General features: G+C 42.6%; 1 protein-coding gene across 1 annotated transcript in view; it reads left to right on the top strand.

The window, feature by feature from the left end:
• The first annotated feature begins 811 nt into the window (after window positions 1-811).
• Window positions 812-23,853, top strand: part of LOC146181987 (neprilysin-1-like) — a 31,437-nt gene continuing 8,395 nt past the window's right edge. The window contains exons 1-13 of the mRNA XM_084575876.1: window positions 812-969; window positions 3,680-3,769; window positions 4,309-4,727; window positions 7,096-7,290; window positions 7,398-7,484; window positions 9,912-10,042; window positions 11,921-12,146; window positions 14,480-14,578; window positions 14,893-14,970; window positions 15,041-15,153; window positions 16,889-16,947; window positions 18,130-18,181; window positions 18,270-18,337. Of these exons, the coding sequence (XP_084432002.1) occupies window positions 4,329-4,727; window positions 7,096-7,290; window positions 7,398-7,484; window positions 9,912-10,042; window positions 11,921-12,146; window positions 14,480-14,578; window positions 14,893-14,970; window positions 15,041-15,153; window positions 16,889-16,947; window positions 18,130-18,181; window positions 18,270-18,337 (1,507 nt within the window). The 5' untranslated portion in view covers window positions 812-969; window positions 3,680-3,769; window positions 4,309-4,328. The remainder of the gene's footprint in view (window positions 970-3,679; window positions 3,770-4,308; window positions 4,728-7,095; window positions 7,291-7,397; window positions 7,485-9,911; window positions 10,043-11,920; window positions 12,147-14,479; window positions 14,579-14,892; window positions 14,971-15,040; window positions 15,154-16,888; window positions 16,948-18,129; window positions 18,182-18,269; window positions 18,338-23,853) is intronic.

Below are 23,853 nucleotides of genomic sequence, written 5' to 3'. Positions count from 1 at the left end.
ACATATTTTTGGAAAGAGGTTTGCCGTGCGCAAACTAAGGGACCAAAGGCTTATTTCAAAGCATGTAGTTGACGGGACGCTCCCTTTAGCCGGCCCTTTTCCTTGAGCACAGCATTTCCTTTGATGAAATGTTCAAGTGGAAATTAAGATATGCTGTAGAATATTTTGGAGTCCCGTCGAGAACGAAGTTAATGCTCTTGCGCAGAATATGTCAGTTATTTGTGCGTAGTATAAAGGTCCTGGAGTAACCGTTCTTGAATGCAACGATTTTTCAGGTAACCCAAAGGCACGATTGTGCACGTCAGGGGTATGCAGAAAGAAAGGTAACGCTCTTGTCATCTTTCACGCGAGAAAAGGGTAGCGAAAGTAAAGCAATCTTTGACTAGTTTGGGTGGAACATAGTGACTCAGGTTTTCGCTACAGTTTCTTTGAAATACGATGCAGTAAGACATTACGATTCTCGTACGTCGTTTAACGCTACAGAATAAATGACAGTGATATAATTCATGCTTTCAAGCAGGATACTGTTTTAACACTGCAAGACTTTTTGTCGATTCAACAATACTATTGAGTCAGTCGTTTGGAAGCGGCACAGTGATCCGTTAGAAACATCACAACTTTTTAAAGAAAGCAAATGTTATTTTTTCCATTTTTGCAAGATAATGATTACTTATTTCAGTGCACAGTGCACCATGGCCGCTAAAGCAGGTCACAGGCATGATATTCTCGTAGGAAAAAAGCAGCCAATTTCGCAACACGAATCCAGAATGTTTGTTTGTATTAATACTGTGCTAGTTTGATTTTCAGCGGACGAAATAAGGAAGACTCTGAACGGACACGTAGACCCCTGCGAAGATTTCTACAGTTTCGTCTGCAGCGGGTGGCAGAAGGCTCACCCAACTCCAAAAGAGAGGGCTCGCTACGGGCCCTTTCAGGTGCTGGACGAGAAGCTGACCTGGAAGCTGAAAAGTGAGCAGCATGGGAAGATGAAAGCGCTGCAACTCGACATTCGTGCAGCTCTTAAGGAAGAAATATTGTGTCCGAAATTCCAGACTGCAAAGTCAAAGGAAACCGAACAAGGGTTGAAAGAACGCCTCAGTCCGCTAGCAAAAGCTTCGACAAGCGAGTTCACTTCTCGATGCGATGGCTAGAAAACGAAGGCTCCCTCTCGAAACTTATTTGGTTTCCCTCGACTTTGTGTATTTGCGGTACATTATTAGATCAGACTTTACACAGTTCGCCATATTGGTGGAGGTTAGTAGGTGCTATCGAATTCAGGTAATATTTTTTTTAGTGTTTGTAACATTACTGAGCTTATGAAGTAATTTGCTATAGGGAGCTTGCATGAAGTGATGCATGCCGGGTAAATCCGCCATGATGTCGCTGGCAGCAGACGGCGGGCAGCGCAGCCAGGGTGAATTGAGCAAGTGCCTTGTATTTTCGATGGTCCACCGAGCAAATACGCTGCTTTTCGTGCGCTGTCCTTACGTGCGTGCAATTGTCAGCAGATTCCTGAGGAACGTATACGCGTCGACGCTGTGCCCGGAAAACCGGGCGCACTATGAAGAAATGCAATTGAAGTGCGACGCGGACCTGTTCAAGCTACGCGACGACTGACTGCCCTGTGCGTCTGGACCTGGCCGCCCGTCGACATTCATGATTTCTAGTTCTAGCAAGGAGTTTTATACTTTCCCGGATAGGTGTCGTTCTCACGTACGTGTGTTGGCCCGTGCGAGCCATTTGAGTCGGCGTCGCTAGAGGAATCACTTGCCTTCTCGCCCTCATGCAGACGAATTGTTGGAATCGTGAAGAACCCGAAGTCGGCCTGTCCGATCGCGCCAGCATCGTCTGCGCGCACTACGCGACCATGCAGTGGTAGTGCCGTGCTTCATCGTCTGCTGCCAACGAAAACATCATGGAGGATTACCCAGCATGCATCGCTTCATACAAGCTCCCTATACGAAACACTGTCGGGAACTTTTTTCGAAATACATGCATATAAGACCTGTTAACACCTGATTTTTTTTTCCTTCATTGATTTCTGTAGTGAAATTATGAATTGTTTCGAATAGCTGAGTGCAAGTTGAGTATTCTCACCCATACCTGTGCTGAACGTCTGCTAGTGCACTATTCTCGTCGAGGAGGTTATTATGTGCTTATAAATTATATTTTTACTGGGGAATGGGTTTATTATTTACAAAATATGCGAAGATGCATGAAAGCCATAGGCACAGTCGAAGTAAGGCTTGTCCCAGAACCAGTCCTCGCCCATCCACTTTGTCCTTCTCTTTCACATGAGTCACACCGCGCGGCGTAGCGTAATTGACGTAACAATATTTTGCGATCATTTGTGCGCTGTCGAGGTTAGCGAAATAGTGCGATAGTTTTCATTGTGTCTCCATCTTCATGCAAAGGCTTAATTCCGGCAGTTTTTCAATCACCCAAGAAAACACCTTCTTGCAGTGGTCAAATGAAAAGTTTTTATAAAAGTCGAAAGTTGCGCATTGTAGTATTCTCCTTTATCCATGATGGTCCACTGTTTTAACTTCTCTGATACTTAAAAAATTTTGCCTTTAAACTTCTTGGCTTTATTATTAATTTCTTAGCCACTTCAACTTATGCTACAGGTGAAAGGTTTCTCTTCTAATCCAAAGATTCGAATTTTCTGACTTCTCGCATATCACTGTTCGATTGTACGTTAACGATTTCTGCTATATGCCTCCTCGCCTATAACACTATTATTAGATTAATTTTATAATACGCGGTAATTATATGGGATCCTTCTACAACAATAAATATTACCAAACTAGAAAAAGTTCAAAAGAAAGCTGTCAGGTTTATATACAACACGTTCGTGCGAGGGTCAGTCAACAACCTCCGAAAAAGGCGGCTTGCCCTCTATTGTACGTAGCCAAAAAAAAAAAAAAAAAAAAGAATCAAATTGTTTATACGGTGTGAACTCAGCGCTTGATTTTATAGCGCAGCTGGGTGTGCGTTATAATTAATTAACTAGTGAAATAGGGCTAGGAGCTTCGAAAAGCATCAATCCTGATAACACAGGTAATGCGGAATTTCTTTGATGTGTTTCTTGTCTCTATTTAGGCCTAATTAATCGGTTAATTGAAACTTTCTGCAGAAGAAGCGATAATAATTGAAGTATAGCAAGAGACAGCTTAAGTCCTTTTTTTTTTTTTTTTTTGCATATTCGTGATGTTTTCTCCCGTCAGTTATGCACCTGCTGCCATGTTAGATCGGTTGGAAAAGACGAGAAAGGCAGAGAGAGACAACGCAATAAATTAAACGCGAACAATATTGCGGCCGATGAGACTACTTAAATTCACCGAACCTAATGATTACAAAAGCATAAATAAAGAGTGATTTGCAATCCACAATTTAACCCTGGAAGCTATGTAAAAAAGCACAAATTTAAAGCACTACACGTACGATGGGCGAGATGCCAAAATTCCTCGTGCCGTTGTGTATTGTATTGGACTCAAAATAATTTTCTAATTGCGTATTTAACGCTGGTTAACCAACATTCTTTCAACAACCACATCTTTCTGCCGCGTCAGTGTGTTGTTATTTTGGTGTCCCACGCACTACTAAATGGTGTACGTGTATGTCAACAAGACTTCAATACCTAAAATAATGTTTTGGCGGCATGGAACACATCTTGCAGCTCTTTTGGAAAAGGCCACTGACAATGGAAAAGAAGCACAGAGCGTCACAGACAAAGCCAGAAACGCATACAAGTCTTGCGCAGCAAACCGTAAGGCGCTTCTCACCCTCTTTGAAGCTGTCTTGTGCCGAGGACAAATTAAAATATGTCTTCATGTCACTTTATTAGGAAAGAATATGTGATTCTGTGCCATTCTTATAGCTATCATGTACACGTGTCTTCAAATTCGCTTGTATTGTACACTCCTCAGCGCTGTCTGCATCTAAGAATAGTTTTAACAGCAACATACGTTTCCGCTCGAGCCCTAAATCACGATATCCAACAACATTTAGTAGAGGATGTGCCGACTTTTATATCTTTTATATCTCGGCCCCTTTTTTTTTCCTGCGATTCCTTTCTCTGTGAAACGGTCCAGGTAATCACCCATCATAAAACTGCTACCGCGTCTATAGTTATAGCTGTTCACAGCAACAACAATGAAACAAAATGCTGAATGTACTCTTTGCTCTTCTCAGACAGCTTTTGGGGTTATCATTTCCCTAAAGCACCAGGCCAGGTTTTTCTTCTCTGCTTACCAATATGTCGCTTTGATAAATATACTGACTTTTATTCGTGCCTCTCCGAAACAGGCAACCCTGACGCACGAAGCATGGCCATTCTAAAAAACTTTTTGGCAAAACGAGGCTTGGGCGATTGGCCATTGGTAAGAATGAAGGGAAAGCTCCAAAACCCGGCCCAACATACGGCGGAGGCGGCGACAGAGAAAACAGAGTTGATTTCCGCTTCCACTGAGCCACCAACCACACCAACCAATTCCAACAGCGAGTCAATTGCACCAATGAGTGAGCCAGCCAAGCCCGCAGTCGATATGACCACTCGGGCGGAACCATTAAAGGAACCGAATACGGAACACACAATGGAGCTGGCGACGGAACCGACAGTGCTTTCAGGAGACTACAAGTCTTTGCTGCTCAAGACTGGAATTTCGTCCCTGTTTCAGTTGGCAATCGTGAGAGATTCGCAAAACCTGTCATCTCACATAATCAACGTGAGTTATTTTTCTTTTCCCTGTTTTTTTTTTTTTTTTTAATTCCTACACTCCGGTACTTTCAGCTCTGTTTGCTTGTATCGCGATAATGCTCTCGATCACATTACTGAAACATGTAGTATAACTTCGATTTTCTGAATTTTTCACGCTTTGTTAAAGCACGTTTACTGTCCTCATTTCTTAACTCGGCTGTTTCGATCAGAAAACTTTATATATAAAGTACTGCCTGTGAAATACCGTGGGCGCAAAGAAGCTATGATAGCATGGAAGGCCTTGAATCACAATCTCTAGTCTGCTAAAGAACAAATAATTCAGTCCTGCGCCATTTATTATTTATTACTCGCCAGCTCAAAGACGCAATGCTCTAAGCGTCGCTTGCGATAGTTTAAGAATTGGTTGTAGCTTTATTTACACTCAAATAGAATCCCCACAGAGTTGCCTTTCTTATCTTGTGCGTTACCACAGTTTTATTTTCGGAAAACCAACGCACTGGCTTGTTAGTTTTACCGCGTTTTCTACAGGCAACATCATTTCGGAACTCAGCTCTGTTGCATAAACAATTCTATAGGCGACACTAAGTCTTCTTACGTGCGATAGTGTGAAAGCCTATTTCGCATCCGCTCGCTACAAGGCCCGAGGAGAGACTGACTTAAGAGCCAGCGCGCCCCCTCTTCCTCTCCGCCGAGGCGCAGCAGCGCCCGCCGAGTTGCCATGGTAATGCTCGCCTCACCTCCCCCGTCCCCGCCTAAGCGTAGTGACACTTAATTAGCAATTATTGTAATTTGTGATTAGTGCTTAATTAGTAATTAGTTATTAACTATTACAGACGAATACTTTCTGGTCAGGCAAACTGTACACAAAAAACATGCATAATTACCGGTGTGTACTTCATTAGTAATTATTGCAACATAACTGGAGGGCTAGTTGGTCAGACATAGCTTTAGGTGGCGCAGCGCAACATTCACTTGTCTAGACCTCGTGCCATAACGCAGCACGACCTGAAATAATTAGTGGTTAGCTATTAAAGGTGGACACTTTCTGGTCACGTGCAGATTTGGACAGATTTCAAACGTCACGGGCACAAAACCAAACACTGTTGTAGCTGTCGTTGCACTAACATGACGAATTTACGAGCATGTGAAGGAACTACACGACAAAGCGACCGGAGACGCAGTCTGCCCACCAAATTTAAGCAACACCGGCAATGCGGCCGGGGGAGCTCCCGAAACACACACGCCGTTCAAATGACGCCTTCGACGCGCGATGCACCGTTCTCGGGGTGATGGTGGCGCGGCGGTCAAAAATTCAAAAGGGATAAACAGAAGAGAAGGAAAAGAGATAGATAGATCGAGAGAAAAGAAGGGGAGGCTTTCTTCCTCGCGCCAACACCTCGATCTCCAATATAGAGGAAATTCGTTGAATTAGCCGGGATGGAAGTGGGCCGTGCTTTCCTCCCCGTGTCGAAAGCCCAACAACGTCCCGATCCTCAGAAAACCCGGTGTTGCCTTCGTTGTGAGAGAAAAATGATGCCTCTGGCAGGCGCTAGTTGGCAGGTGACGTGGCCGGGCGCTGATTGGTCGGCTGTTGTGTGACGTCACAAGATATGGGCGAGTTGGCAACAGCTGCTACCAACTCAGACTGCTCCTGTGAGGTGGGATTCGAACCCTCCAGAACGCTCGGATTTCGAGTGAAACACGGTACGCTACGTGGGCTCGTTCTTATGGCTTGACTCAAGCGGAGATTTGCATCTTTCACTGTGGCAGCTTGCAGCTGTATGCTAAAGGTATATAACAGAGGCACAAGTGAAGACCTTAGTGATTCAGCAAGGGGCAAAGCACATATGCGGTGCGCGCATTTAAGTATCCCTTTTCTAAATTTGACTTTGTATGGGCAGCTGTGCTTTCAGATATCGTTGTTAGGTTTGTGCCCTCGTACACCAATACCCAATTGGCGATTTGTCTCTATTGAAATAAATAAAGAACGCGAACTGCGATTTACAAGGGGAACTGCAGATGAAGGCCATATATAGTGCCACGCTATTCTCTAAAAGGCGGCACTTAAAGTGCCCGCCTCCAAACTGTTTTCCCTTTGCCTGTCACATCTGTTGTTTTTTTCTCTCTAAGATCCGAATAGCCACCTAGTGCACCCTTCTAGCCACATTTTTAATTTCCCCGTCTCTACTTCTTAAACAGTGCTTAATGCCACCATTGTTCGTATACCCTTAAGTGAATGAAATATTTCTTAACAAATAAGAATTCGCAATGGGGTTAATTACTGCAATCAGTAACATCAGTATTGAAAGGTAGGTAATTTGCAATTTATCGAGTACCACAATTCATCAAGCTACTGATCTCCTTGGTATTTTCAGCTCGACCAAGTCACTTTTCCCCTCCTCGGTCGGAATGAACTTGTGCACCCGGACACACACGCGAACAGATACCGCGTCAAGGCGTACAAAACACTTATACAAACAACGCTGCACATTATGAAGCCTCCTTTGAGCTGGGATGTAGCAAATACACTTGCTGAAGACATTTTTTGCTTCGAAAGAGAACTAGCGAAGGTGAGTAAATAATAAAAAAAGAATGTCATGCTGACTCAATCCTGTCTAAAAACATCTTTCGTCTTCTTATAACTTCGCTTTTTACGCAATCGTGGCTTTCTTTACAGAGGGCTGCCCCCGCAGAAGAAAGAAGGGATGAATGGGAAATACGCAAGAGGAAATCAATCCGGGCGCTGGAGTCCATGTTTAAGGGCGTAAGTGAAGCCGTATTTAAAGATATGGGACACTTAAAAACGCACTGACTGAAGGGTGTCCTACATTACAGCAAAGTGTTTGCCAGAATCTCCACACACACTGAAGCTGTTAAGGCGAAAGCCTTATATGACTCGTTAGCACAAAACCCGGCGTCCGGAAGCGTCCATGGCACAAAAATTTCGAGCATGCCTCTCGCAAGTGGCGTTAATCACGTGTCCCTTATTAGAAACTCGGAAGACATAAAGAATAAAATAAAAATGACGAAGGACTTAAGAGACTAAAATAGTGCAAGGCGAAAGCCTGAGTGCCGCATTCTGCTACGCAACTGGCAATAATCGGTAAATAATTAAGTAGTAATAAAGTAGTTAATCACAGGATAATTGAATGAAGATCAAATAATTGATTCCGTGATTGATCATCAATTAGTAATTAATCAGTTCATTATTAGTCATTAATTAGCAATTGACCATTGACTGTCATATGGCTGTATAAGGCACGCATTCGAGCATACTATGCTGGCGCTCTGTGATTGGTCGAGACCTCTATGACGTCATTCCGCCTCAGCCAATCAGAGCCGCCGCAAAAACGGGACACATTTTGTCCACGACAGCATGAGCCATTAAAGGATTTCGCCTTAACAAATGTGAGAGAAAGCCCACAGCGAACCGAAGGTTATGGAAGGCACAAACTCAACTGAATATAAAAGAAAAGGGGCACACCATACCGAATAAAAAAACTTAAAGAAAAACCATTTAGACAAAAAAGAAACAAATTAGAACAAATTACGGGTCTGAAATGTAAACAGAGAGGCCCCATTATGAAGGAAAAGTGCAAAAAAATAAAGGCAAGGCTAGAGCCTATGAGTGCTTTCACAATAAAAAAAAATCATGTGACTAGCGCATCTGCGCGCATGTGCTGATCACCATCGCGGTTTGAGAGAACAAAATCAGCTGCGGTGTGGGCTCTACAGCCCCGGTGTATAGCAGCAGCAGGCCGAAATGTCTTCGGCGGTTTCTTCGCCCCGTTAGACAGCCCGCGCACATGTGAGAGCTGCGAGTTGCAGCTACCAACTCCAACATGTCGGCCTATGTAACGTGGCCTTTGAGTAATTTTCGCAGCTGTTTTTCTTCGTTCAAACCAAGGTTGACAGCAACGCGGTCGTGATGCGCAAAGCGCTAAAGCAATTATTTGTACTTCGCGGGCTTTCTTTGGAGTTGGAAAATATATATACACATGAGGCTAACCGTATCGCAGATAGTTGGATGGGAGTTCCTGAATGTGCTGTCCAACTTTGCAAATCCCATTTATTGTCTAATGACAATATTTAGTCACGTAGAAATATATCTTAATTACTCATTTTAAAATTGACTTGATGCGCGATACGGTTGCAGCTGATGCAACTGGTTTCCCTTCCCTGCCTCAAATATTAAATGTTTTTCTTATGGCTGATGTTAGCTTGGACACCCGGTACGCATATTAAATTAACACAAGGTGAGGTGACATGAAAATCCCGGCCATGGTTTCAGCAGTTGGCACAATATGTCCCTTCGGTGGATTGCATGTCCGTCACCACCTGCCAGAGGTGAGGTGGGCCAGAGGGGGACACATACAGACAACGGCTTCTAGGCGGAGGGGAATGTGGCCACCTGCCACGATCAATTGAATCATTACGAAAAAACTCGGTGTCACTTGGAGTGCCGCTATCAGACCACATGTCATCATCCACCTGTCCCAATCAGTTGAACCAGTTAAGCTGAACCATTGTATAGAAGCCCCACTAGGAGGGAAACCAAGCGTCCCTGCAAGAAGATAACAGGTAGACGACGTAGCCGGTCTCTGATTGATCAGATGTTCGTCACGAGACCGCATGTCATGGCCGACTTGGGAAAAGCTGCCAGCTTAAGCAGCTTACCGAAGATGGGGATAGAAGCCACCGGCAACCTTGAATACCGGGTCACGCTCGTTAGACCTATAGGCCATGCAGGCAAGCTCGCCCGGTGGATTAAATCGAGGATTTATATCTGTGCCGCTCCTGCAACCAAGGCAGCATTATCGCGGCATACATCTATGCTGGGCCACCGCGTCTTCCGGCATGGTAAAAGGTCGGCCAGACCATATGCTCTCAGTCTCAAAAGGAGTAGCGCCGCTCATTGAAAGTTTATTATTATGCAAACAAAATCATTGTTCCTTGCTTTTCTTTAAAAATGCTATTCTTTTCGTCTCTCTGCACGATTTCTGTCAGCCACTAACGTCTGCTGGCGATTTTGCTTAAATAATTTAGCATCACATTACGAGAGGTCCTTTCAATCGCACTCTTCAAATTGATGTAGCTGCCACTAGTTTTTGTGTTTACGTGGAACAACAATGGTATTGTCTACTTCGCTTTCCTCTCATCCTCGCCTTTCACTTTTTTTTTTCTTTTGCAGCTTCCTTTGCTGAGCCTTCTAAACAGAGAATTCCGGGCAGTGAACATAACACTTACTCCTGACGAGAATGTCTCCATCGTGTCCATTCCGTACTTCGAGTCGACTACCAAGCTTCTGCAGACAGTGGACACGTTAGTTATGGACGTCTCCACTTCTTATGCCATTGTGACAGAATGCTGTCAAGCCCCTAGGAATGTTGTCAAGCTAGCCAAACTGAAAAGTGATTCATCTCCTTTAACATTTACAAGCTCATACGAGTGTTCTTAAGCTTTTAGAACTTCCGCTGGCACGCCCGGCTTGGCGTATTGATTCCAAGCGGCATGAGAATATCCACTCCGCTTAATTTATCAGGGGGCACTAAGCGTGATTAAGCCCACCTTGACTGCCAAGGATTGTTATGCTGTCTATCTGTCTGCTGACATTAGGGCTCCGATACGGATTGACTTAGGCTGAGACAAACTTCTGCTAGTCTACTGAAAAACCAAAAGTTATACGTGGCAATAACCTTATAAAATCGCATCTAATCGCATAGACTCTCATACGGTGCACATCATTATCATAAAATATCTTACATAATTTATGATAATGTGCAAGAAACTATGAGACCATATGCAATTATATGCGACTTGTATGTGATTTCTTACGTAAATTGAGTGAGATTGTGAGAGAAAATATGAGGTTATTGCCTCATACATTTTTTTCAGTAGCGTGAACGTTGTATACCACACTTCCTAACGGCCTGCTTCTATGAGTGTTATGTTGAAATAGAAACGACAAAGCAATTATTCTGGATGCATTGCTTCGTGCTGACTAACGTTATCCGAGAACCCCGAATACAGTCTGTCTTGTTGCATCTTGATTCACGGATGCACATTAAAGGACAGTCTACTGCCAGAGACGAGTATAAATATATTGAAATATTCTGGTAGGTTTCACCACTTCGTGGCAGTATCGAGGGAACAACTCATGGTTTAACCAGGAATTTATATTTTATATTGATCAAGAAAGCCAACTTTTAGCAGATGGTGGCTCCATACTGTGTCTTTTCGTTGCTAGTAAGATTACATCTCTTTGGAGCGTCTGAAGTAAATATACCACGTTTGATGACTGCCACAGTGTCATACAGACAGATATTGTGTTCGTATCAACTTAAGGAAGCCTAGGTTTTCACTTTCAAAAAATTACAGCTACTTTTATTCCTTATTCTTGCTTGATTCGCTTTTAAATGCGTTCAAAATAAAATTCACACAACCAAATACGCCGCCATACTTGTAGAGGTGCTGCCATTAGCAGCAATACTACAGCCAAACCGGTCGTTGGCACCTGCGGTAGAGGTCACCGCGTTTATTTAGCTTATTTGTTCGTGTTTCAAGCTATTTTGACACGTTCAGTAATAGTTTAGCAAGATGTCTGCATCTTAGTTAATGTCACTTTCTACAGGCGCCTTAAGCGGAGCAGCATCCTTTGTGTTCATAGAGCTGCATAGAGCTACTGTACTAACTGTATTTCGTGTCCACGACATCACTGTTTGCAGACGCGGGCAATCAGTGAGAAACCGAGACAACCACGTGGAAAAATTGTTGTAAATGGTTCTGCCGTATTTCTCAGCTGCACAGCCGGGTATTCGTTAATTTGGGGATGGCGCTTTCTAAAGAATAAAAAGAAAAAAGCTTTTGAAAACGTCAGTATAATGTCCCTTCAGAATATTATTATATTTTAATAGGTTACTATATTTTCATATACTAATGTAAACCTACTGAGGAAAACGAAAGATTACCGGCGTACGTGCTTTGTGCGTGCGTTCACAATTCCCTCGCCCCTGTCTGTTTGCGCTACCGTCCATACACGAAGTCTTCAAAACTCGCTCAGTTCAGTATCATCTGGCTCCTGGGAGGCTACTAATGACTATATATAAACAACCTGCTGTAGGATAGGAAGAAACGTTCAAGCTCCCTTGTCAGCTCAGCTGTAAGCACTAGTTTTACTCCAGCCAATTTCTTTCGTTGCAGACACACTCTGTACAACTACATTGGCTGGCGTATCATGCAAACGTGGGCAACCCACGCGTCCAAGAAATTCCGCCGGGCCGAGGAAGAGTTCAAGAGGGCTGCCTACGGTGTCAAGAAAGGCATTCCTCTTTGGAAGAAGTGCGTGAAGATACTGAAAGCGTACATGATGGAAGTAGTTGGCTACCTCTTTGTTAATCACAAGTCTACTTCCAAAGCAAGGGAAAGCGTGAGTAAAATATCATTTACGCTTTGAAACAGCTTAATGGAAAAATATAAGAGTCTACTGAGAAACGTCGTTCCGTATCCAGTTGTTCTGTGTGCCATAGATGAAGAAAATATTAAATTAATTGCCCAGAAAACTGGAAAGCTGGGCTAGTTGAAGGCTGTTCATGATGGATAAGAGGGCGCAGACGGAACGTGGACACAGAGAAGAAAACAACAAAAGCACGGTTTTGTCGATTAGATACTTGTTCATATTTAAGAGTTCGTATTTTTCCCAGTAAACCAGTTGTGAAAACGGCGCTTGTCTTGTTGTATTCTTCTCTGTGTCCACGTTCCGTCTGCGCCTTCTTATCCATCATAAATGAATTGCTCCTTGATTGGTGGTGAAGATAACTTCCATTATTGGATTTAAAATTTGTGGTCGGCGCCCCTATTCCAGCAGACCGGACTTCCTGATATTTATTTTTGTAATTTGCGTTATCATAAGCACGTATTTAGCAAACCTTTTTAGGAGATCCATCCTCTAAAGCCTGCGTGTGGAAATTTAAAAGCAATGAAATCAGCCGCTGAAGGTTCCAAAAATACAACCACCTCCTAGCAGCTGTCATCGACTCCAGCGGTGAGTGTCAAAGCGATGACATTTCGGCAGGTCTTGCATGCGACAGGCCTGCTGTCATAAAGGCCAGCTGCTCCGGGTTATTTATTCTACTACACCGCTGAACTTAAAGCAGCGAGACAGATTTCTGGGCACGTTACTCAGCTCTTGCCCGTTCTTGGGAACGTGCAGAAATATGTGACAATATATTGTATAAAGGTGAAAGCCTTTAATGACTCACCTTTGTCCATCCGTCGGCTAAACCTGTCACACTATAGCTGTCAATCATCCAGACAGCCCCGCATGGCTCTGCTATCTCTTACGGCACGGGTCAGGCGTCCGCAGGAGAAGTGTGACAAATAATGCGCCTCCACTATCCTGTGAACCAATAAAAAAGACCTAGATTATGTATTGCGCGTAAAATCCGCTTCAGCCGTTTTCCCCGCGCTATAAAGGCTTCCGCCTCACCAGACATTATAGTGGTTTAAAGTGCTCCTTCCAATTTTTTTTCTTAACGGATAAGTGTCAGTACTACCCAGAGCATAACTTTAACGATTCAGAGGAGTGAGCGGTGTATTCGCACGAAGTATTACTCGGCGCATCAGTGCAGGAAACAAAAGATTTACACCTGTTCAGTTTCAGCTGAGTGTCCCGAAATGTGTGCATTTCGGGCCGAGTACATTTTCTACTTGAACTAAAGACGCAGATAAAAAGCAGCAAAAAGTACCCAGGAAAAAAAAAAAGTTTCGACAATGTTTTTATTGCGATCTGCGAACTCCCAAGATAGAACGCAGTCGAAGTGCTATTTCTGCTCGAACTACAACCCCTTGCACAGGGGGAAGTTTCCAAGATTGAGCTGCTGATTCCTCTTTGAACAATCGATCAAAAATCTACCCATAAAGTACGAAAGAGAAACCTATAAAGTGATTTCATGAATGAAACCGCTTGAAGTAGTTCTGAACGCTCATAGGCCACAGTTCCTGTATGTTTCTACGCTTCATCGAAACTGAGAGAGCCACAGACTCCTCCCAGAGGCTGTGAACTCCTTTTGAGAGCAGTACGCGCATTGTGTTTGTGCGAAATTGTACGGCGTGTAGGATTCCGTTCAAGGGACACCGTGGGGACATCAAGGGACACTATGAGGGACACCGTAATGGACGACTTCAGAATAAAATAAACCTCCTGGGGTTCTTAACGTGCACTGATATAGCAAAGTAGACTGGCTCCTTTTGGTTCCGCCTCCATCGAAACAGGAAAAAAGAACTTGATAACGACCAGGATTGCTGCCCTCTCACTATCCGGGATGCTTTACGGTGCTTATACAGTGTCCTTTATAATTTATCTGCTTTTCGTGTTGCAAGTAAATATAAATCCAAATGTTCTCTATATTGCAATGTTGCTGTGCGATATAGCAATGGCCATGCTGATATCGGCAAGCGTTGTTCCCGCACGTAAGTGCGACAAACTAGCACGGTTGCCTTTATTGCACGGTTGCATTTTATTCTGAAAATAGTGCATGATTCTGATAAGCGGTTTGGTGGAAAAAGTAACAATATTGAGCAACAAAAAAAAAAGATGAAAAAGACAGTGATTTTACGGTAATCCTAGATGGCTACCAAGAAACATTGCTAGCCAAAATAAACATGCTAAGCCGGCAAATAAGTTGCAAGTACTTTAGTTTGCTTTTCTTCAGTTAATTGTTGCTCTAAATCTTCCCATATGTGCATATTGTTTTCCTCTAGATAGAAAATCTTGTCAAAGAAATTAAAACAACGTTTCGCAATCGAATAAAGAGCGTCACTTGGATGGATAAAGTTACTCGAGAGAAAGCGCTCCACAAGGTGAGGTATTGCACCTTAATTCTGTTGCCTTCTGTAACTACATACTGCTCGAATAAGTCTTCGTATCTACTATATTTATGTGCGCTAAATACACGAAGCAAGCGCCGTTTCGTCTACGGTAAAATTCAGCTTCCCGCTTGTCCGTTGTGTTGTATCCTGGTATATACACATGAATATGCGCCTATTCAATTTTTAGAAACGAAATATGGAATAAAAACAACAAAACACTTCAATATGTTTAACTTCACACGATGTTATAGTTCCGAGTCGGGAGTGACATTTCATGGCGTTTTTATCGATCTTAATTTTGACAGTTGAACGGAACGGAGACGAAGGTTGGTTACCCTCACTGGATAGTGGATACCAAGTACCTCGATGGGATCTACAAAAATGTGAGGCGAAAGTTTTTCATCGTTTGAAGCTCTAAAGGACGGGTTAAGTAAGAACGGTAATATATTGCAGCTGGGCCCCTTAAATCCCGCCGATCCATTTCTGAAACTCTTCATTAGACTCAGAGAGAACTATAAAAAATCTGCTCTCACGGATCTACGCCGACCTTTCAACAGATCTCTCAGGTGAGCCCGAGGAGCTTACCATTTACCTAGCAATTTACGACGGCAAATGATATTTGTATTGCTGTAGATTATCGATCACTGCAGGTATGATATAGACAGTTAGTTGGATATATATATATATATATATATATATATATATATATATATATATATATATATATATATATATATATATATATATATATATATATTTGCTTCTGTTTCATAAGTCGGCTTGCATATCGGCTTGAGAAAGGAAGAAATTTTTGCATTTTATTAACACCGTCGCATTATTTCATTATTCAGAAAAAAAAAAAAAGAGATAAACACGCAATGGTGCTTGATGGGCTCGGACTTCAACCGAGGTTTGAGAAGAGTGCTTATAGTTGAGGGGGAAAAAGTTTGCTGTGGTTGAGCTCTGGTTAACCCTATAGTTGAATTGCGAAAGCAGCGGCGGAACCTTCAATTGCCTACTACATTGTTCCCCTGTCCTGCCATGTCAGTGTAAGGTGCTACATTACTGGGGACACTTAAGCTAATCATTTAAGAATATGACGCGAGAGCATAAGCCCACATATAAAGTCACGCTTCAACCGAGCCGTATGGACGTGCCTGCGTGTCATAGGGGTAACGTGAATTCAAATGTCATTGCAGACTGATTATAATATCACCCTCTCACGTGAAAGGATAGGCCCGAGTGAGCGCTCTTGCTGAGTACACGCTCGCCCGCAATACGCCACTGACTAGCCTATCATCATCACTACTATCATTCTCACGCTAGAGAAGGAGAATTAAGATGCACTACTCACAGTCACAGGCGTGGCTCAGTTGGTTAAACCGCTCAGCTGGGGATCCGAGGGATGGACGTTCGATTCCCGGTGGAGAGAGAGAGAGTGAGAAACATTTATTCAGAGCAGGCGTGAAATATTCAGCAATAGGTGGGCAGCCTCCTCAGTCCAGGAAGCCGTGGACCCGAGCCATCTCTCGAGTCCGGTTGACCATACTGCGCTGATCATCTAGGCTGAGGCTTGAGAAAAAAAGACTTATGAGGAGACCATAGCTACGACTCTTCACGTGCACGGCGTATCTGGGACACCCAAGGTCTCGCTTTGGGCGTCGGAGTGTTGCTTCTGCAACAAGGCAAAACAACTCCATACTCCTCGGACAAGAAAAACCTACATGTGAGACATGCAATGAACAACTGACAGTAAACCACATTTTAATATCATGCACCTAATATGAGGAAATCAGGTGGAAACGTTTTACGTGTTTCTATAATAAACTCATTCCATTTCACCCAAGTCTTTTGCTAGGAGAGAATGCCATTGTAGAAATTTCTTCTATTTTTGATTTTTTAAAAGAAATGACGCTGATAAACAAACTCTGAGTTATTTTTAACAAGAACTGCTTTTAACAAGTTATTTTTAACAAGAACTCTGAGTTTGGCGCATGATGGCCTTGGTTGCCTATGCGCCATAAATCCCAACGCAACAACAGCAAAGCATCTGGCGGAAACGAGCGGCAGCGGCGCGGCGCCGACGACGGCGACACCACCTGGCGGAGCTCGGCTGAAACAGTTGCTAGGCAACGGCTATTCAGGGCCATTTGTGCCCACCGGCCACCGCCTACGCGACGAGGCGAAACCTAGCGTAACAAAAAAGTACAAATACGACCTTTATGCTGGTGTTTTCTCATATTCTTTCTTCTCATTGGTCGTCTTTGCGTGTTACTTCTTTTCTTATCTTAAATTTTGCAGGTGGGCCAGGGGTCCAGCTGCGGCGAACGCTTTTAACAATCCAGAAGCGAACGACGTGGGTGAGATTTACAGCATGCCATAAAAGCTTGCACATGAAACTGAACAGACAAAATGTCCAGTCAGTTTTCGAGAGGCGCCTACAAAAAACAAAATAACAGCTTTTTAGTGATGTGCTTAAAACAAAGCATAAGTGTCGTGTCGCCATTTGACGGTAAGACGTTACGTCGTTTGTACATAAGTAGCTCATGAATTTTCATTTTACTCTCGGCGTCCTCTTATCGTGCGGATCTCAGGCAAAGTAAACAGTAATGGTAAGGCTGATCTTCAATCAAGGTAAAGGTATAACGCTCAGGTTCACAACGGAGTGAGGTACTATTCGTGCTCATATAAGCATGAATTTCTGCTGGGAAGTGTTCTAAACAACACTTACTGATAATTTCGTATCAATTGTGTCGCTCGGAGTAAAAGCAGAACTTCGGAGAGAACTCTGGTTTCTTTTTTGTTCCTGCGGAATGAAAGGAAGGGGCGGGGGGGGGGGGGGGGGGGGGGCACTGTTTAGTAGCTCCAGATATACATTATATAATGGAGAACCATTCCAGCTAACATTACAAGCACGACGGCTACATAAGCAAAAATCAAATGACAGTTATTTATGAAAGAACTACTAACTATTGCGAGACGTAGTACTGTCCCGCTGTATTCTTGCGGTGTTCCTTTTGCTTTCCGTTATAAGGAAGCTGGAGCCAAGGGAATATGTGACGGTTCGTGTGCCTATGTTCTACATTAGAATGCGCCTTCATGTGTTGAATGTGTTGAAATTTGGCTTCTGAGTCAGTGGCTACCTTCTTGCTACCGTACATCTATACATACAAATAAACATTGGAGCTCAGTCTGGATACGGAAGTATTAGGTCGTTTCTGTTTTTCTTTAATCTTTTTTTGTTAAATTGATAACCGCTATACTTCAAAGCTTTATAATGTACAAAAAAACTGCGATATCACTAAAACAATTTCCTGCATTGCAAATTCTGCAGATATTGTGAGATTTGCCTATGTACCTAAACATACATTTGGACGCAGCTGGTTTGTTGTTAATGCACTGGCCAGTACCGGTTATGATTGAGACGGTGACCAAGATTACGGTCAATCGAAAAGCCATCTTGTGTGTAGCAACGGCAGTGTTATATGTATACCCAGTAGCTTCCAAGGCGAGTAAACGCGGGGGCTACGAATTCGTTGCAGTGCTCCCTTCCGCAATCCTACAAGCGGCCTTTTACCAGGACGGGCTACCGGCGTAAGTGTGGATGTGCTTACTAATCATTTACCGACTTTACTATTCCTTGTTATAGGTGCTGCTAACTGTTGCTTGATTTCCCGCATAGCTCCCTGAACTTCGGAACCATGGGCTTCATATTTGGTCACGAGTTGACGCATGGATTTGACGATTATGGTAAGAGCTTCTGGTCAGAAAGTTTGTGTGTTCTTTCCTGCTCACAGTATTGTCATCGCCACATGACATCTGATGGAGGAGCAGGGCGTCCCTGTGAACATGACCATGCCGCTGAAGACGAAACCAGCCGGGCGGGCACAGCCCCGCGCCACGTGATAATATAGTGAATTGCAAGAAAAACATTACCCACGATTACGTTATTTCCTAATGCGAAATTTGAGCGCAGCTCATCAACTGTTTCACCTTTTTGATAGATTGAGGCGAAGAATTCGAGCAAGACACGTATTTACAATTACAGACAACATTATTTTTAATTTTTCACAGGTATTCATTCAAGAAACACTCCACTTACAGTTCTTGGCTGTTATGAAAGAAGCTTTGCGGTCGGAGAAATGAAGAAAGCAATTAAGTTATCGGGAGGTTGCGGGAGGCAGAGCGTGGGCCCATAGGAACGTTGCGCGACGAACAGATAGCAGCGACTGACTGATGCCGCTGACGCCGCTAGCGAGTGAAAAGAACGTGACTCTGAGTTTCGGCTTGGGATGCACGCACCGTGATCCGCTGATAGCGAGTCGGCGTTTCGGCAGCCGGAGAGCACCTTCGCCGCCACGCAGGAAGAGGGGGGGGGGGCGGGGGGATATAAGTTGCGGCGAATGGGGCAGCGCGCGCAGCAATCAGATAACAAATGCGGTCGGCGCCACGCAGGAAGAGGGGGACTGAGCTAGGGGACTGAAAGGGGTGAGGAGTTGGTTACGAGGCCGACGCCGACGCGAAACCCACGAATGGGCTCCAAGCGCTGCGCTCTAAAAAAAGCAAATGACTTTAACAACTTACTTTCTTTAGTATCGGGCAGAACACAACTGCATTAATGTAGCCTAAACACCAGCATATCAGAATCCGCATGTTTGCCCTTGATTAAAGAGAACGAGTTAAGGTCCATGGCCTTCACCCTTGAGTGGAATAAATCTGTGGGGGTTGATGGAATTTCTCTTGATGATTTGCAGAATTGTTTCGACATACGGTTGCAGTTGAATGGCAGCACATGAAGTGGTACTATCCCGCCAAACTTGAAAACTGCCATTGTTACCCCAATTCACAATGACGATGCGCGCAAAAAAAAAAAAACGAATACTATCGCCATATCTCTCTCCTTGCTTGCATGGCAAATATAATAAGAAAGCATCTATTTTTGACAATGACAAGTTTGACAATGGATAGGCATAAAATTCTATCACCGTATCAATATTGTTTTGTACAAGGTAAATGGACATCAATGTTACTTGAGGATTTTTCTGACATGTTAAACTAATGACTTGAATGTAACCGAGTTGTATGTGCATTGTTTCTGGATGTTAGCAAGGTCTTTGATAGCGTTTGCCATATATATTTTATTAGGTAAACGTTCCATATCTGGCTTTTGTGGTGATTTCCTTGCGCTTTTCAAAATCTTTTTTTCAAGAGAAAATGCATTGCGTTGCTATAGGGCGTGTCAGAAGTGACACGCGCTCTTCAGCATCTACATGAATGACCTCGCTAGTGCTGTACCTGAAGGCTTGTACCAATACGCTGTTGGCACCGTCCTCACAGTCCAGTCGACTAACTATTCAGATCCCCTTTCTCTTCAAGGAGCATCAGTTTGCGCTACGGACTGGTTTTCAAAAAAGTTTGATCACTGTTAACCAATCAAAAACCAAACTTATCTGCTTTCATATTTCATTTTAAAATGGTCAGTCTTAACTATCGCTTCTTGTCGCATGAATCTGATTGCTATCGCTGCTATTTCAAGCCTCTGATTTTTGTAACTAATGTAAAATATCTGGGATTAGTACACTTTGACTGTACCGTTTTGTGGAATGAGCATCTCTCCTGTCTGCATAAGGTTACGTGCCATCTCGTCCGTATAATACAGTATTAAATACTATACGCCGCTTTCAGTGCGTAAAATGCTTGGCTATGATTACTGTTTACGGAAACTGTGCAATTCGCTGGAAGGTTAGGACTAATGCCACTCTGCTCTCATCGTTAAAGAGATGTAGATTATGATCTGGACATTTTTTTTTTCCAATTTTGATGTTTTTAAAGCAGTTTCATCGCCAGATTTTTATCAGTTTCTCATAAAAACTGTTGTTCTTAAACATTTTTGGAATGATAAGTATGAGCCCCTGTATGTTCCGACGCCTTCGACCTAAGCAAAGATACTGCATACCTCTACGGTCTACAACATATGGGAAAATTGTTATGTTTTTTAGTTCCATTTTTTCTTTAACAAGTTGACCCCTAGCATTCTTCAGGATAAAACAAAATATAAACTGAAAGAGATGTTGAAATCTGCGATTGAATAAAATGTTAAGAGTGTTGTACAATTTTAGCAGTTCTCCACATAACGTCTTAGATTTATGGGTCATAACAACAGCGATATGAGTGCGAAGAAATGCATTCAAAGCACAAGTTTGTGATATGGTACAGAAGTTTTTATATGTTGGGAGATATGTTTAGATATCTGTTCCATTTATATGCAGGTTGCGATAAGATCTGTGATTTTCGCGAACTTCTACATGAAAAGAATTCACTCCGCAATCTAGATTTATACAGTTTTGTGCATTTTTTTTTTTTAGGTATGAGACGTAGCTTATCTTTTTTCTCTGTGTAAATATTTAATGATGACTCGATTACGTGTCCATGTTTCCGTTGCCAGTGAAGGTCTACCGCTCAAACCCTATGAGGCTTTGGCATGCCAATTACTTGCACTGACTCAATGTTTATGAAATAAATTAAATAATAGTAATAATAATCAATCTTTATTTAATATGTGCAGGGACAACCATGTGGTCTTCGTGCTGCAGCACTATAATAACAATAGTAATTATTATTATTATTATTATTATTATTATTATTATTATTATTATTATTATTATTATTATTATTATTATTATTATTATTATTATTATTATTATTATTATTATTATTATTATTATTATTATTATTATTATTATTATTATTGGTCCCTTTATTATTATTTTATTATTACTGGTCCCTTTTAAATGACATTAATGATTCAGATGGACAAGTCAGTCGCTTTACAGAAATAGTTCTTGATGGTATGCGTCGGTACATCCCTTTGCATACTCCTACGCGTAGGAAGTTCCCTTCCTGGTTTTCAAGGGAACTAATAACGGCGTTAAAGCTCAAGGAACGGGCCCATCGTAAGGCGAAACGCCCTGGGTTTCACAATTGGGCAGATGAGTTTCGCCGTGTGCGTTCTCTTTGCAAACGCTTATACAAGCGGGACTACGACTCCTATCTTGAGTCTTTAGAGAGGAATGCCTCAAATCGTCCTAGTCAGTTCTGGCGTTACGTTCGCAAGCGTTCCATTAAATCAGATTTAAGTATCAGCTTAGTTGACTCTCAGGGTTCGGAAATTCGGGATGTTGCCGACAGTTTTGCACAACATTTTTCCTCCGTTTACAAACATCCACATTGTGATTCCGTTTGCCTCCCATCTGGTGCACTATTTAATTCCATTCTCTTTGACGAGGAGTTGATAAGTGAGAGTCTTAAGCGTCTGAGACCTTCTTTGTCTCCTGGACCTGATGGCATTCCAGCTGCCATAATAAAAGCCTTCAGTTATATCTTCGTACCAGTACTGACTGCAATATTTAATAACTGTTTAAAAAATGCTGCCTTTCCTCGCGTGTGGAAAATGGCACGCGTGTTTCCTGTCTTCAAGTCTGGAAACAAATCTGATGTTTCCAATTATCGTCCGATTTCTCTTCTATGTGCAACCTCTAAGCTTTTCGAATTAGCTTTGCACAGCGTACTTTCCTTCCATCTCAAACATATCATAGTACCGAATCAACATGGCTTCATGTCGGGTCGCTCTACTTCTACCAACCTAGTCACGTTTATGACGTATGCCTCTGCAGCAGTCCTTCAGAGGGGTCAGGTTGACACTGTGTACTGTGATATGAGCAAAGCTTTCGACGTTGTTACTCACTCACTACTTCTTGAAAAACTTCTACTCTCTGGCGTTGAAGTCTCACTCGTAGCCCTCCTACGCAACTATCTCCTTGATCGCTTCTGCTTTGTCAGTGTCAATGGACAGACTTCTTTCGTTTACCCTGCAACGAGTGGAGTTCCTCAAGGTTCAGTACTAGGCCCGCTTCTCTTCTCCGTTTTTATTAATGATGTTTCCTCGGCGATAAAGAACTCCTCGTTTCTTCTTTATGCTGATGATATAAAAATATTCAAGGTAATACATTCTTTTCAAGATTGCGTGTTGTTGCAATCGGACATATCTGCTTTTTCTGATTGGTGTGCGATGAATCGACTTACCCTCAATTCTTCCAAAACTAGGGTTGTGTCCTTTACTCGTAAAACACATAGCTTTCTCTACCATTATTCTGTGAATTCTGTGCTGTTGGATAGGGTTGATGAAATTAATGACCTTGGTGTACTTTTTGACCGCACCCTCAGCTTCTCCTCTCACACTAACCGCATTGCTCAGCGGGCTATGCGCACACTCGGATTCGTTTGCAGACTTTCGAGAGAGTTCCATACTCCACTTCCGTTCCTAAAACTGTACCTGTCCATATGCCTGCCGGTCTTGGAGTATGCGTCGGTTGTTTGGAATGGCACTTGCAAATCGAACTTGGACAAGGTTGACAGAGTACAAAAAAAATGTTTACGGATATTTCATTATCGCTTTACTTGCGCAACTTCCCCCTCTCGCTCCACCAGGAGCACCCAACTGAATCTTCCTTCCCTTCACTGCCGTCGTATCAGACTTGATATCATATTTCTGTACAAACTCCTTCATGGCCACATTATGTGCCCTCAGCTCTTAGAGTACATCCTACTGCGCGTTCCGCGAAAGAGCATGAGGGAATTCAGACCATTTCAGGTTTCTCCTCTTCATTCCCACTCCCCTCTGGACAGGATGCAGTGGTTATTTAACTCTTTTTGTCCTCACCTTGACATCTTCCAAAACTCGCTCTGTTCATTTACATTGGATGTTTGTAGCGTTGTATTCTAAATAGTACTTTATCACTTAAAACTCCCACTTTCCAGCCTTAAATTGTATTTACTTCACTTTTTGCTTTTTCTCCTGTTCAATGCTGTCTGTATCGTGAACTACTTTTTATCCGTTTCTTACTTATATTTCAACTTTAAACTTTATATTCGAATCTTACTGCCCCTTGTTCAATTTTACTTCTTTATTGTATTATTCTGTATTTCTAGCCTGTGTTTTAAGTACCATGCACTTGTTGCGCCTGGAAGGGTTGTTTATTTTATGTATATTTCTATATTACTATAATCAATGTCAGTTATTTTTTTTATCTTCTATCTACCGTTCTTTTTTTTTTCTTTATTTCCTGGTGTGCTAAAAAATTCTCTCACTGTGTATATAAGTGATGCTACTCATTGTTTGCTTACTTTCCGTAATACTTTTCGTCTGTCATTTCATGTATTATTTATTTCTTTTTTTGTGTTCTCTCTGTGTGTGTAAACATGTTTGT

This window comes from Amblyomma maculatum, chromosome 8, assembly GCF_055883805.1.
Source record: "Amblyomma maculatum isolate TAMU_Amacu chromosome 8, ASM5588380v1, whole genome shotgun sequence".
Taxonomy (NCBI): Eukaryota; Metazoa; Arthropoda; class Arachnida; order Ixodida; family Ixodidae; genus Amblyomma; species Amblyomma maculatum.
Note: the sequence above shows the minus strand (reverse complement) of the source record. Positions and strands in the feature narration are given on the sequence as shown.